We start from the raw sequence: 15,802 nt of genomic DNA, 5'->3' as shown, positions 1-15,802 counted from the left end.
AGCCAGTACAATAACAACTCCTTGTTTCCCCCTTCCCTGCACTGTTTTCCTTGAAGCATCTTTCCAGGATGATGTTGACACCATTTATTTATTTTTTTAAAATCTAAATTCAGATGTCAGCTCGTCTGTCAATAAATAAAAAGTAGATTTTTTTTCGTCAGGTTGCATGGATTATGCAGGTATGTAGACTATATAACATATTCACTTAACCAGTTGTTGCTGAAATTCTTACAAGGTGTTTTAAGAGGCCACTGGGCTACTCCACTGATCATAAATCACTGTTGTTTAAGGAGGTATTTCTAAGTTTTCTTAAATTGGGTTTGATTTCTGAATCTATAGAGCTGAATCAGTAACAGAGAACCAACCTGGAGCCTGAGTTTACAGAGGGTCACTCTGTAGATTAATTGCAGGAGGTGCCCTTGGGTAGAGGGAGAGAGTGGGTAGCCTTATCCAGTGTATTTCAAGAGCAGTGCCATAGTGGCAGTGGCTACCTCTAGAACTAACAGCTTCATCCTTTCAGACGTCATTCCCATTTCCCTATTGATTATGCTGTGGCTGGGTGCACAAGGAGCACTGTATTAGTCTGAAGTCATGATCAGTGTCTTTAATCTTTACAAGGGTTGGAAATCCATTCTCCTCCTCCCTACTGGTTAGAGAGCTTTTCAGCTGACACTGTAACCTGAGGAACATTGTATTTTGGTTTGAGCCTGGGTAATGGTTTTTTTTTGGTTGGTTGCTTTTTTTTTTTTTTTTTTTTTTTTTTTTGCATGGCTCACTTGGGGACTATTTGGAAAAAGATTTGTAATCTTAGCCTTCATCAGACCACACAAGTCAAGAGGCTGATCCCGTCTTGGGCTTGTCAGCAGTCAGCTTATTCAGGGCAGAACATGAGCTGTGGTGAGAGCAGGGGAGGCATGTTGTTAGCCCACACTTGTAGATCGGTGTCATGGGGGGGCCAGCAACACCGTGCTGTTTGGCAGTGAGGGCTCATTATGTGCCTGTCCCCCGTGGTCCCACAGCAAGGGCTTGAGGCTTCTGTTCACAGTGAATGGATGCGGGGAGGGGAGTGCTTGGTCTCCTTCAGCTCTGAATACTTTCATTGAGACCTTGGTGAGAATGCTTTCCAACAGAGCCCTGTCACATCTTCCACCATTTGAATCACTTGGGATTTTGTGAGGGTGCGGAGGATGGGATACAGGCTGTGGAGGCTGTGACAGCCTGGGGTTGCACAGTGTGAGTATGTTTCAACAAACCCAATAGGGATCATTTCAGTTCAGAACTACTTTATGAATTTGGGCTGTTCTTTTTTTTTAATAGGTGATAACAACAAAAGAGGTTATTAGCTGTACTCCAAAGCTCCCCTAATGTCACAGATGTGACTGTAAAGATATGTATTCAAACAGAGCATTTACCAGCCTGGAGAAGTGCAGTGGTAAATGTTAGACCATGTTGCTTGCTGCTGGCTGTAAGTGTTCAGAAGCAACGGTGTTCCCAGGGGTCTGACCAAGGATAGTATTGTACTCTATACCAACTTCAGTTGGCTTCAGATCCATTAAAGTTTCTGCTATACCCACATCACCAGATGCCTGGCAGCCAAGTGACCCATCAGCCTCTGGACCCAAGCCACTACCTTCTGTCAGAGCAGCCTTGCATCATGCAGCTGTGTCAGCTTGAGTCAGTGCTGCTGTGGTAGGTGTGTTCTGGATCACCTTGCGAGGGAGCAGCCAAAAGCAGGTCCTTTGGCATCTGCAAAAGCCACAGTGAGTGGAGTTGGAGCTCTCTTCTTCTTGTGTAAAGCCACACTCAGCAGCCTGACAGTTTCCATCCTGATCACAGCTTATCTTCCCCACACATCTTCCTGCACTCACCAGCCCCTTGAACCCAGTCTCTTGCCACCTACCCTTGGCACAAAATACCAAATCCTGTGCAATCCCTGCCTCAGCAGATGCAGAGTCTGCTGAACTGGGAGCTGAAGCACGTGCTGAAGTACACAGATTAGTTTATAGTTTGTGTAGAAAGTTGCATGCAGACACAATTTAATGAAATTTAGTAGGTACATTTGTAGCAGACTTAAGAGAAAAAGGCTGTGTGTTACAGGCTTGTCATAACACACATTCTACCACTTGAGCTGTGTTGGCATAGTTAAACAGTGCAACTGCCCCAAGGCTGGAGAATAGAGCTTTGCCTGGTGAAAAGGTGTCCTCTGTACTGCAGTTTATCCTCATACTGTATGTGAAATAGTCGTGACAGTGTAATTCTGTTCCCACTGACAGTTGGCAGATTCTTGTTACTTTTTTTAGGTTTTTTGTGTTCTTGTTTTTTCTTCTTCCTCCCCTTTGCATACCCCAAATATTTATACCGTGCTAACCAAACATAAGCTGATCTTGCAACTGGAGTGGAAACCTGCAAACAACTTTGCTGCTGAAATTATTTCCAGCTGAAAAGCTGAGGTGTGCTCCTGCTTCCTGCCCTGTATACTAGGTGGAATAAATGTTCTTTCATGTCTGTTGTAATGCTCTTAGATTTCTTTGACTGCATGGAGGTTGGGGGCACTCAGCACCCTCTAAGATAAAGATTTTAACTTTCATGGTGCATTTTTGTTTGTTTTCATGTCTGTAATATTTCTGTACAAGCATAAAAGTGGTATCAATATATCTCAACTGTTGTACATGAGAAATGTGTAGAATATGGGGGCATCAGAAGTGATAAAATTATAGGGAGAGAAGTGCATTTACATATACAAATTTCACTTCCAAAGAAAAGTCTTTGATACATTACATCTCATTTTAGGGGTTCCAGGGATCACAGGCAATAATTACAAGTGATTCCATGCACAGAAAAGAAATTAAGCAAAACCGTAATTAGACAATTTGATAATTAGATCATTAGCAAGCTCCTAATATAACTGTGTTAATGGAAGCAGCTATAAATACAAAACTATATCTGGTTACCGTCTGGTATTACATCAAAGCTGAGGAGCTTTCACAAGCAAATGCAACCCACCCTGAGATAATGTAAAACTGTTAGAATAAAATTTCAATGGGTTGCGCTGGGATTTTTCTTTTCTCAGTTCACATTATTGATAAAAACAAAACCAAGTGCTAATAAAAATAATGAATAATGTCATATAATGTCATGCACAGCCAAAGTGGTAGGTATGGTATCAATTAACCTGAAGCTGGGATTAGCGCACAGAGTGAGGCGGGACGTCAGGGCTGAAGGGCAGGAGAAGGGTCAAAGGGTATCTGCTGGGTTTGGGAGCTGTGCACCTGATAAGCCTGGTGAGCCTGAGGCTAATCTGCAAAAGGCTGGGCAAGCCAGGGGAGGGAGCATGGGCATGGTATTGCTGGCAGGAAAGGAACAGGATGGTGGTGCTTTTCCCTCCTTGAGGAAAAAAGGGGATTTCCAGGAGATTGAGTCACTGAAATGTAGTTTGATCTTGGACACAATGGGAGTTTGAAGAATCCCGAGGCAAGAGCAAGCAAACCAGCCCTTTTGTGAGTGAATGGCTTGTGGTGAGAAGGAGGTGGTAAATGGTAGCAGGCCAAATGTTACTGAGGAGGAAAGATTTAGCAGATCAAAGTGAGACTGTGAGAGTCTGTACGGCTAGGCAGCAGGGGACATTAGCTGCCTGTGGAGCAAGTGGCTGTCAGCACCTGGTATGTGGCTACTATTTAAAGCAGCAGCCTGCTGCAGGCCTGGTATGTGTCAAGGAGGATGTTTCAGACCAGGTGCCATCAAACCTCAGAGCTGCTTACAGGATGCTCTTACGCAACTTCTGTCCACCCGAAACACAGCATAAAGTCTTTTGGGAAAGCAGGGTGGCATACAACACATTAATAGAGATGTTGTGATCTTTCTTCTAGGTCAGCAGTTCTATATCTTTGCTGACCCCATGAGTAGGCCTTCAAATTATTTGTATTGGAAATTAATTGGGGAAAAAAATAATCCTTTCATAGATCATTGCCTTGATTTCTCCTCTCCCCCTCCTTTGTCCCTCCCAATTTGCACCATCAACTTCAAGTAGATATCTCATCTTCTCCCCCTGCAACCGCAAGGGTTGCATGGTGATCTGAGACTGTTTTTCACAGTCTTAACTAACCCTCTAGCTTTCACACTGCCCGCTTGCTCAATCCTGGGTGCATTCACATGAAGGAAATAGCTCCTAAAGAAGGCATGTAACAGCTCTGCAGATGTTGAGGTGCATGTTCTTTAGCTCAGTCAGGATAAAAAGCTGATGGAAATCCCCAGTCAATACTAGTGTGAGATGTGACTGCTGCTGATGGATAACAGCCAGGTTTGTATGCAGCTTGGAATGCTCTGCATGGACAAAGATTTGAGAATCAGTGCAGGGGGGAGACTCAGTCCTATTTCCAAATTACATGTTTTTAACAATGCTATTTATCTAATGCAAAATGGAAACACTGAAAAGCAGCAAATACATTTCAATTTTTCATGTGCCTCTGACTGTGAATGTGCATGGGAGAGACTTCATTATTACTGTGAAGTGACTGTTGTCTTTGTGATATACTTTCCCAGTGGTTAGGAACAAAATTCATTCTGTTTCCTAGATGGCATGCAGATAAGCTCCATCCAATTTGAGTAAAGTGGGCAGGATTTTACTTTTACTTGCAGTTTTGCTAAGATTAAGATTACTTGGGTTGCCTGGTGTTTTCATATTGAAGGACATGAAAGAAAGTCAACTTAAAGTGTGAATTTTGAAACTGCAGTAAAACTCTTCATGTTTTAACTACCATAATTAGTGCTGTACTAAGGCTTGCCATGCTCTAATTCTAGTCAATCCATATCCTTGACCTTCCCAACTCCTCTCCAGTCAAGTTGAGAAGGGTGGAAATCTGATAGTGGCAGAAAAGAAACTAGGGAAGAGACCCTGAATGAGTGTTGCTTGAGGAGAGCATATCCAAGATGAATGAAAGGTAGGTTTGCTGAACCAGGTTGGAACCTCAGTGTGAAGTGGAGAAATTGGTAAAATTGTTTCTAAAAGCTGAGTGAATTAAAAAAAAAAAACCAAAACCAAAAAACAAACTACCCCCCACCCCCGCCCAAACCAAACAAACAAAAGGAAGATTGGACATGCAAAGGCAAAGCTCTTTACCCATTGTAAAAGCAACCAATAACCTGTATCAATCTATCGATTTTTTTCTTTTTCTTTTTTTTTTCCACTTCCAAAACAGTGATCTTGCATGCAATTTAAAGATAACTAGTGTTTCTTAGAGTGGAGAAAAAAGCATAAAAGTGAGCATGCAGAAATGGTTTAAAAAAACAGGATACAAAAGTAGGCTGAATATGACAGAAAAGTTTTGATTCTCTGATGCATGTCAATTGTAGATGCGCTGAAGCTGAACAAATTTGATAAAAAATGTTACACACTGAATAGACTTTTTGAGAATGCTAAGTTATGAAGTAAACCCCACAATTTTTCTAGTGAATGTTTGCCTAAAATAAAAGGGAGATGATTCTCATGTTTGAAAAGCAGTTACAAGAGGTTTCAGCTTGCTACAAAGCCCTTTATAAATCAGGAGAACAGTAAGTATATAGGTGTCACAAATACTGTCCTGACCTTCACACTCATGATGTTTAGTTACCATTCTTCAGGTATGACAGCTGTTTGAGAAATCACTGGTTACAGTGTCAATAGTAGCTCAGTGCTGGCAATCATCAAAGAACTGTAATGCTCTTCTCACAGGAAAAGCAGGCTGAACTTTGAAAATGTGGAGGTGTGTCAGAACAGTAATTGCTATTGTAGCTTGGTTACTCAAAGAGGTTCAAGTGATCTGTTGATTTGATGTTTATCAAAGCTTGGAATAATGGGGAAGTTTGAAAGGATCAAAGAAAAACTAATGTTATTCCAGTATTTTAACAGGTCTGGCCCATGTAATCATAGGTCAGTCATGCTTCATGCTTATCCCAGATGGGTTTGAAAGGGTGGGTAACAGGATATCAACAATAAAGAACAATGTATTTGTGAATGGCAATCAGAGGATTTTATGAAAAAAAGGTATCATCACATTTGCTACTATGGTGAGGAGTGAGACTAAACATTTGGTTGATAAAGCTAATAGTTTGTAAGCTCTTGAAAGCCTCTAATTCTAACAATAGTTAGGTCAAATTTGTAGCCAGCTCCCAGGTGAGCGAAGAGGCAGCAATAGCAACTGAGTTCTGTGGGTTGACTGGAGACTTGAGCAAAAATGCATCTGTGATACATCTGGGTTGCATGCATGACACAAGACTGCTTATAGCAATGATGCAGAAAAGTACTAGGGGGTCAAGGTGAATAATCAGTTGAACACAAGCTCATAGTGTGCTCTGGTGGCTAAGAAAGCAAATGCAATCCTTCAACATTCCGGCAGGAAAATACAAAGCAAGGAGGAGAGAATGGAGCTGCTGCTTTTTCCAGCACAAGTGATGAGGCTTCTGCAATTCTGAGTTTGTTTCTATTCTTTGTGCTATAAAAAGGGTGCTGACACGTTCTGCCCCTTCAGCAACAGCTGAGTTTGTCTACCACATAGCTGTAGAAGAAGCTTCCCTCCAGGATACCCTATGCATGCTGTGGCCACAGATTCAGTCTGGGCTGCAGAGCTCTAGGCAAATGCGTAGCAGAGCTCATTGGGCAAGGCTTGGATTTGCACCACGGAATGTATATTTAGATTTTCCTGCTGCTATTTCATTTCTTCTTCCCAACCCAATTAAAAATCTGGCTGCTGTCTAGCTATCAAATGCTAACACAAACACCTGTGTGCCAGATGTGTACAGCTGTAGGTCCGTCAGTGCTGATCCATCATCAGAGCCATAAGCCAATCCATGGAGCAATTACAAAACACTTTTTGTTTTTCCCCTTCTTCTGTCCCTCCTCCCCATTTTTAATCCTCCTATTTTTCCAGGGTCTTCTCTCTTCTGCTTCCTGCTGCTGCAAGTTTGTAAGGTGAGCCTTGCTCAGACTTTCTGTCTCTTTCAGATAAGAAAACAGAGAGCCTAAACCAAAGGAGCACATTTTCCTGGCTGCAGAATGGCTGGTTTATACTGACAAATGTTAAATTATAAAAGTCCAAATGTGAGTAGCATGTGCCAGCTCAAGAAAACCACCTTGAAAATAGTAATGTTGTGAGGCCTATACCAGGCAGAACTAAGATTTGATTTTTCCTTTCCCCCCCATCCCTGAAAAGAACTAGTCCCCCAGATGTGTTCTGGAGATACTGACTGTAGGACAGGGAGCACTCTCATGGCCTTTTTGAAAGGGAAGGCTGAAGTCAGCAGCAGAAAGCAGTCCTTCAATTTTGAGGGACAAAAATGGTGATAGTTAAAGAGATGGGATATGATAATGCTGCAGAGTTTTTTTTACTGCAGTTGATAAGACAGTCTCTTTACAAAGGCTTGCTGGGAACAGGCTAATGTAAAAAGCCTCTTTCTTATTCCACTATGCTTTCCTCATGACCTCTGTCTCTCCTTTTGTCCAAGTTCCCTACTTACAGCTCTCCAGTTCAGGATTGCCTCCTCTCTCTCTTCTCCCCAACACGTAGTAACACTGCTTGTAGGGGGACATTCCTGCTGGGGAGAGAGAGTTTCAGAAGGACAAGAGGGAAATACGGTCTCCTTTTCTAGCAAAGGAGATGAGTTTCATTTGCTCAGCTGGGACTGGTAATGGATGGCTCATGTGAAGAAGATATATTGGGCGTGAGGGGAGTCTTCTATGACAGAGAGTGTAAGGCTGTGTGGTCTTGCCCAGAGGATGTCAGTTGCTTTGTACAGAGCAATAGAAAAAGGGAGGCCACCTCACTGCTCCCTTGGTCTTGCTCATGTGCAACTTTGGCTTTTACTTACCAAACCACTGCTTGTGCTAGCAGAGATCCTGCCACCTTAGATAATTCAGATGATTCAGTCTTTACTTAGCAAAGCTAACTGATTTTTATCTAAGGGTTCCAAGCTCAGTTTGATGGTACAGTGCTACTAATTTATAGTCATAATGTGTATCCTGTCATGCTTATGTGAGGAAAGACTCCCATTGACTTCAGTTTATTTGAACATACTTCTGCTTTAACAGAAGTGGTGCCATTGTAACAGTGAGGAGCTGTTTTTCAACTGTTGGGGCTCTGGAATGCTGAAAACAGCAAATCTCTGAAATGTAGCCTAGAGTGATAGGACATGTTTAAGTTAGGTGCAAAGTCACTTGGAAAATCGCCCAAATGCCTCTGGAAAGTAAATTTACAAGTATAATCTCTTTATTGGGCTGGAAAGTACATGCTTAAGAGAGAAAGGAGAACAGAGGGGATTCCAGCCCCGTGCCCCCGCCCCCCCCCCCCCCCCCCCCCCCCATTTAGAGACCAGCCATGGACTAACAGGATTGTGTTTAGAGCAGAGATGTTTGCACAGTCATGGAAAAACATGTGTTTTTTATCAGGGTTAAGGCTTTCCTCCTACTAATGTTTCTTAATTAGTTCTTTTACTCCCCGCCTGTGGAGAGTGAGAGTCTGGAAAACACACTTCTTCCTGGGCAGAACTTTGATCATTGCTTTCCCCTACTTCTCCCCTCACCTTGTATGATGGATTACATACCAGCAGTCATTGCTGCCTGGACCCCTTCAGAAACAAAAGAACTCCATGAGTCTTATGGAAGCATCTTCAAGCAAAAGCGGACCTCTGTGTTTTAGTTAATATTGACCGCTTTGTTTTTCCCTGAAGAACAATGAATAATATTGGTGTTGAAGAACACTATTTGGTAAGAAGGTCTTGAGATTCATTGTATAGTTGAGTTTTCTCTGAGGTGGAGTAATGACATAGGGTTACAATGTCTAACTTGCGCAGGCTATAGTTGACCAAATCAAATCCAGTTGTGCACAAAATCTTAGAGAGTATGTCCTAGTGGCTGCCTGTTATGTTTGCAAAGAAGTAGTATGTGTATGAGGTATTTGTACATAAATCTATGATCAACTAGGTTCCATGTAACATGTAAAAGTGCAGATTGTTCATCCTATTTCTTGCCCGCCTCTCTGTCCACCAGTTGAGCTCTGCCTGTTTTCATCATGTCTCCTAGTGAGCTTTGTGTAAATATATGTCGGAAACAGACTGCGTTTCATGCTGAAAGTGGTTGTTTGCTTCCTCTGTTGAGAAAGATGGACACAAAGCTGGGTAGCAGGAAGGAAAGGATTATTCTCTTTGTAGTCTGCTTTCTTAGTGGTGGAGTTAAAACATCATGCAAACTATACAGAAGGAGAGGAGGATGCTTCTGCATTGCCTTTACCTGATCATATAGTAGTGCTCTTCCTCTTCCTCCTCCATGAGGTCAGGACTGCATTTACTCTGGTACAGCTGTCTGTGTGCTTCACTGTTTAACTACTGCCTCTTCGCTGGGTACATTTTCACTGGGTAAAGCAAGAATTCCTCCTCCTATCTGTCTATGATGGGTCTCTAAAAAGCAAAACTTCCTTCCCTCTTCTGTCTTTCCCATGTCATATTTTAGTTCAGGACCAAAGATGAGGGATTAATTGTTAGCTGGTTACAGTGGAGAAGATGAACAACTAAACATAGCTGGAATTGGTGTTTACTTGAGCTTGAAAACTAAAACGGTAATGTGAAAAGGTTCCTTGCAGTAAAGCTCAGGGTGCACTCTGTTTAGTTCACTGCTTGCCTTGTGCATTTATGCTATGGTCTGTATTGTGACTGATCTCCTGAAGCTTTCAGACCTCTTACAGGCTTTCATTTGTTTATTATAGGAATAGGAGTTTATAGTAATGCTGTTTATACTAAAGATGGGTGAACCATTACAGCAATAACAGAAACCATCATGAACCTTTGCCCTGAACTCATACCAAACTCTTTTGTGATTTTTAAAGTTCTCTTTCAGTTTTCAGTGTCATTGTACTTTGTTCTGTCAGGACTGGAAATGAGTGTCAAAATATAAATGGTATTTCCAATGTCAACCTCAGATTTCACAAGCAAATCTGCTCTCATGCCAGGGAGTGTGGAGTTTCTTAGACCTCACAAGTTTCAGTAGTGAGTATAACCTTTCCAACTCCTGCTGTTTAGTGCAGCTAGCTCAAAGTGCTCAATCAGTGAGGCTTGCCCATCACCATTTCATATGGGACAAGATACTATTTATTGAACTAATAAGCATTCCTAGGGGAATGTGTGCAGATGATTGCTTGCAGATGAAACACTGAAACAGAACGTGCTGGTAGCTGCATTTCCCTGCTCTTCGAGCAAGAATGTAGTGACTGTCCAGCTTTGGCCTCCTTCCTGCTAAATGTGTTGCAAGCTTGTCAGCTGATACTTCTGTGAAATTGTGGTGGAGCTGCCCAGTGCAGAATAAGAAAGTAAACTCTATTTTAGGCTCTATCAGTTTTGTTTTGAGAACAAAATGTGACTAATGTGTTTCTGGAACCTGGGTTTCTCCAAATTTATTTGCTGTCCTGTAGGCTTTTCTGTTTCATATTCCAGACTTGGATCCAGTGTTGAGCTATCCATCTAGTAGAGTCTGACAGATCCGTAGAGCCAATCTTGGGAGTAATCAGTTCAGGTTGTGCCTGTTTTCCTCCTTTCTGCTCCTGAGGAGGAATAGTCTTTCTTCTCCACCCCCCCCCCCCCCCCCCCCCCGTTTATTGTTGTATCAGAGAATGATCTGATGTTTGTTTTAACACTGAGATGAAGCTGAATTCACTGCTGTCCAGCACTCTTTAAAGTTGGTGTGCTACTTGCATATTTATATCATGCTGACATTTGCTTACTTTAGAGAAGGCTTTATTTCCTTGGAATATTTATCACAGTGTCCAGGAATTTCCATGTTGAACTGCTGCTGGATCTGCATGTTGTATATAATTACCTGGGTTCAAGCCCAGTTGTCTAAGGGAAGTTAACTTTAAAAGAACAACAACTAGCTCTGTGGCACTAGCTAGCTGAAGGAAGAGCTGGAAAGGATTTTTCCTGGACTGATGTGGAGCAGCCTGGAAAGAAGACTCACACCTCACTTCAGCTATATAGGTAGCTTTGTCTAGCTTATTAGAGGAAAAGTAGAGAGTCCTTCCCGTGCATACCTGGCATCATGGATGGGGTGCCTATATCTGATGTGATCTGTTGACCTAGTTATGGTCTGGGATGGAAAATAAGATTTGACATCTTTTGCATCCTGTTTTTTCCCCCTAATTTCCACCAATCCCTTTCCCGAAGGTTAAGGGGGGAGGGTTGGTGCAGAATCCAGTTCCTGTCTTTCTGACACACTTTGATACTCTGACCCCCTTTGTGCATAGAATAGAAATGACCAGCTTGAGGCTTGATCAGATCTCAGCCTCCTGTTGTTTCCCATCAGCTTATATGACTCTCTTGGGCTTCTGGGACTAGAACTGCTCTTTTGCTGCTGTGCATAAAGAGGCACTATGATTTATGAATCAATTAATCACTGCATGCTGAGGAGCTGTTCACGGTAGTTAAACAGTGAAAATAAAATGCTTGAGTATATAATAAAGACGGATCATAATGAATATGACCCTCTACCAATGAATTCTCTCCCTCCCTATATTTTACCCCTACCCATTCTTTCCCAGCACAACCAAACTATCTATTTGTCTATCTTGCTTGTCATGGGGTTCATCAAATTACTTGATAAGGGTGGTGTTTGTGTGATTTCCCCCCTGCCCCCCATGCACTCTTCCAGTCTGTTCTCAGTTTGCTGCTAAAGCTGCCAAAGCCACAAAGATGAAGAAGAAAAAAATAAGATTCTGATACTACTGATTGTAAACCTTTTTGAGCAGTCATAAGAAAATCCACCAATAAGTCCTCAAAACTTAAGGAGGGGAAGGTGAAGTCTGCCCTGCCTGGTCTGTAAAACCAAAAATGTGGTGCGAAATTTCCAGTAAATGTTTCCATCGCATAACTGTCACTATTTGCATAACACACACCTCATTGGTGTGCGTTTCTGAAACTGCATGATACTGTAAGAACTAGGCAAGTTTGGTGGTAAACCCTTGCTAAGATTGCTGTTTGCCTTCACAACTTAGTGAAGCACTTTGCAATTTAGGCCAGCATTCAATGACTGTAGTCATGTCAGGGTGGCATATTGCTCTGTGGATAGCACCACTGACATTCAAAGATCTACCCATGAGGTAAGGATATGAGGCAAGAGGTTTTAAACCTGATCACATGGTTTTGCACCAAAACTATGCTTTCAAAGAAGAAACTTATTCTTTACAAATTATTGACCCTATATATGTTCTATTTTCTAAATAAATTTATTGTTTTATTTTACATAATACCCAAAATAGTGGTAGAACATTTCATTAACAGAAAAAGGTTTTTTTCTGGCTGAAAAGTGTATTCTTGGTAAATGAAATGCTGAAAAGCTCTCAAACTTTATCAAATATCCATCTGTTTTGAATTCTGAGAATGATTTTGGGAGAGTAATGGTACTTCTGTCTTTTCATTTTTTTCTTTACAGCAGGCTTTGAAATTTTACATTTTTGTTGCAGAGTATTTCCTGGATTTTCTGAGTACCAAAAGCTGGTATTGATGAGTAGGTGAATTTGTGAACCTTGCTACAAGCCCACTGGTTTTAGTGGACTTGCTCTTGATCTCACCTGTGTAACTAAGAGTAGATTTCATTCAAGCCAGAAATTAGGTGCAGTGGTGTGAAGCAGGTTAATTCATTCTCTCTGCCATGCATTGAAGCTTGCAGTTGAATTATAATATTTGCCACTTATCAGTAAATGTAAAAGACTTTTCTCTTCCCAACACAATCTAGTTTCTCATTTTTGTTCAGCTCTGCTGCTGGCATATGTTGACTGTATCTAATGGCCTTTGTTTGCATTCTAAGCTTATCTCATAAATTGGCTTTTGAAATGCACAATCAGCAGTAATAATATTTCACTGTGGTAGACATGGTTAAACATTTCTCTCTCCCCCTGCTTCTCTGTTTGATTTTTAGGACCCAGGTTTCTCTTCGGTGATTCATGACAAGCTCCAAGTTCCCAATACTATTCGTAAAGCATGGAATGAGAAGGACAACAGATGTGATGTTTGTGCCACACACCTGAACCAGTTGAAGCAAGAGGCAATTCAGATGGTGCTGACCTTAGAGCAAGCTGCCAACTCAGAACATTACGATGCCTCGCCAGGCTCTCCCCCACCTCTCTCCAATATCCCCACATTAGTGAGTCCCAGGCACATGGGCAGCCTGCAACCCAGGGACTGGGCATACATGCCTGCTCCTTATGCTACATCTAATTATACAGGCTTTGTTGCGAACAAACACAGTGGAAAACCCAACAGTCTAGGAATTGTCAATGGAGTGGAGAAGAAAAATGGCTCTCCTGGACACCAAGCCAAGGTCAGCTTTCAGATGGCCACCAGCCCCAGCAATGGTAACGTTCTCAACTCTGTGGCCATCCAGGCTCATCAGTACCTTGACGGCACCTGGTCTTTGTCAAGAACGAATGGCGTTACTCTATATCCCTACCAAGTAAGTATTTTAAAATAACAAAACATGTTTGTTTTCTTCCCATCAAAGCTTGCACGGACATGTTAACACTGCTTGTGCCTGTTGCGTAGAAGTAGAGCCATTCATAAAGTGAGCACCAGAACAAGGAGTGCTATGAATTCCTGTTTCCCTGACAGGGCATTGAGTTCAGGGACACAGATTACAACCAGTATTAATTAGAACACCTTTTATATTAATTCAGCTGTTATTAGTAATAGAACCAAGCTGTTGTGTTTAATAGCAGGTAACTATTCCTACGGTATATGCAATTATTCCCTCACACAGTTCTCTCACTCACTCTTGCTCATCATACTTGGTTGGAGCAACAGCTGGGAGCCAACCACACTTGTTTACTCACAAGTGGAAAGTGGCACTAGTGTACCAGTGACTTCTGGGTTGGTATTCAGAAAGTACCCAGAAGGTCTTTTGGTTCATCATGTGTCCATATGATCCTGTAGTCTTTGTGTACACATAGCAGGCACTACCTTTGTTGATTGTGTTCTGAATTACATACATTCTTATTGATGCTAGTGTGTGCTGGTGGCCTTCTGCAGATTCAACTGATTCTTGGTGGTTTGATTTGTATCAGTTCTCATGAATTCAACAGGTTCACTAGTCTCCAGAGCTTAGCAGTTCTGGGGAGAATTTAATGTACTTCTCAGCATGTCCTTTTCCTCCTCTTTGGCCTGATGTTTTCTGGTATACCACACCCATAAGTATGTGTAGAACCCCTCCACACCAGCTGGCACAGGAGGGGTTTTTGTGACAGGAGTTAGGCTTCCTGATGCACTTAGCTGCAGGTGGTGGGATTTTCAGAGTGCCCAAGCACTTGTAGATTATGACATAAGCCTATTCTTTCTGAGTTCTCCCAGCCATCCTGTTGGCTTCCTTAGGCCCATAAATATCTTTGGAAGTTGGTCTTTCTACTAAGTTATGAACAGATTGCAAGATAGGTCCCTAAATTAATATTTAACATTTATCAGTATGAGTAACTGGTATTACAGCCAGAAAAAAGTGATGTTATTCATAAGCATTAAGATATTTTCATGCACCAAAGAAGACTTGGTAAAACCAGAAGTGAACTACAGTTACTTTATCTGGAAAATATGTGACTTTATAGTTTTGTGGATTTATGCTCTAGTGAACCTGAATCACATTTGGGCAGGTCAGTATGTGATCATAGTTTGATCTAAGGAAAAAAAAAATATTTCTCATCTATGTTTCATCTAAAAAAACCCCCTTAACAACGCACATTAAGAAAACTGAATAATTATTAGTTGTGTTAAGAAAATCAGTTCAGTTTTATTGCATTCACAATCTTTTAGGTTCATCTTCTATGAAAATGTGTTTTTGTTTACTTTTTAATAATGTTCATAGTTCCTAGATGGTTCATTTTGTCTTAAAAATATTCAGTAAGGAGTATCAATTGTTCAAAACTTCCCAGTTTGGCTCCAGTTAGATTAAGGACTGTTCCCTACCATTTACCACTCATTTCAATAACCTTGAAATAGAAAAGACACCCCACAAACAAAAAAAAACCAAACAAAACCCAGACAAACTGAAAAAAACCCCAAACCTAGCAATGATGGACTGTGTTGATACTAAGTTTTATATTCTCTTTAAGATTTCACCTTCAAATGTTAAAATTCTGACTCTACTCAAGTGTCACATTTAATTGTCCAGTCAAGGAATAATAATGATAGCTTTTGTCTTTAAATGTGTTGAAAGGATTTTAGTGTTTGGTTATGTAGTATCCATATCAGACTGGGAATTAGTCAAGTAAGAAGAAAAACTTTGAAAAGTATTTTATTTGTAATTTGAAGTAGTAGGAAGATACAGGCTTTGCTTTTTCTGCTTTTGTGTACAGAAACCAATCTTATTTGCTACACATTTTCAGAACATTTTAGATCTCTCTCCCATATAAATATATTTTTTGTTATGCACTTACAGAACTACTGGGGAAGAGCACTAGGAAGATGAATGTTATCTTAATTAGAACCCTTCTTGATCTGAAGGTGAATTAAAAAAAGAGGTGCTAGTTACTTACTTGCAGATGTCTATATATTAATTAAATTTTCTTGCCTTCCCTTAACAAGTGATTAGCAAAACCTCACTGTGCATTAGCCGAGAGGAATAAAAAATAATTTCTTGGAATAAAAAGCCTTGCACTTCACACGGAGAGGTACAGTACCCTTTTACATCATAATCTTGTTAAATTGATGTCCAGGGAGAAGTCAGTCTCTTGGCTCTAGACTTAATGGCGCCTGTTATAGACACCTCCCATTGTAAATTAGCTTTTGTTAGACAGTCTAGGTAACTTGA

General features: G+C 41.2%; 1 protein-coding gene across 1 annotated transcript in view; it reads left to right on the top strand.

Annotated features, from left to right (window-relative positions):
* KIF26B (kinesin family member 26B) overlaps positions 1-15,802 on the top strand; it is a 315,800-nt gene that overhangs the window by 81,183 nt on the left and 218,815 nt on the right. Inside the window, exon 3 of the mRNA XM_069800600.1 lies at positions 12,929-13,462. Within this exon, the coding sequence (XP_069656701.1) occupies positions 12,929-13,462 (534 nt within the window). The remainder of the gene's footprint in view (positions 1-12,928; positions 13,463-15,802) is intronic.

The sequence above is a fragment of the Haliaeetus albicilla genome, chromosome 13, assembly GCF_947461875.1.
Source record: "Haliaeetus albicilla chromosome 13, bHalAlb1.1, whole genome shotgun sequence".
NCBI lineage: Eukaryota > Metazoa > Chordata > Aves > Accipitriformes > Accipitridae > Haliaeetus > Haliaeetus albicilla.
This window is presented reverse-complemented; position numbering and strand designations above follow the sequence as displayed.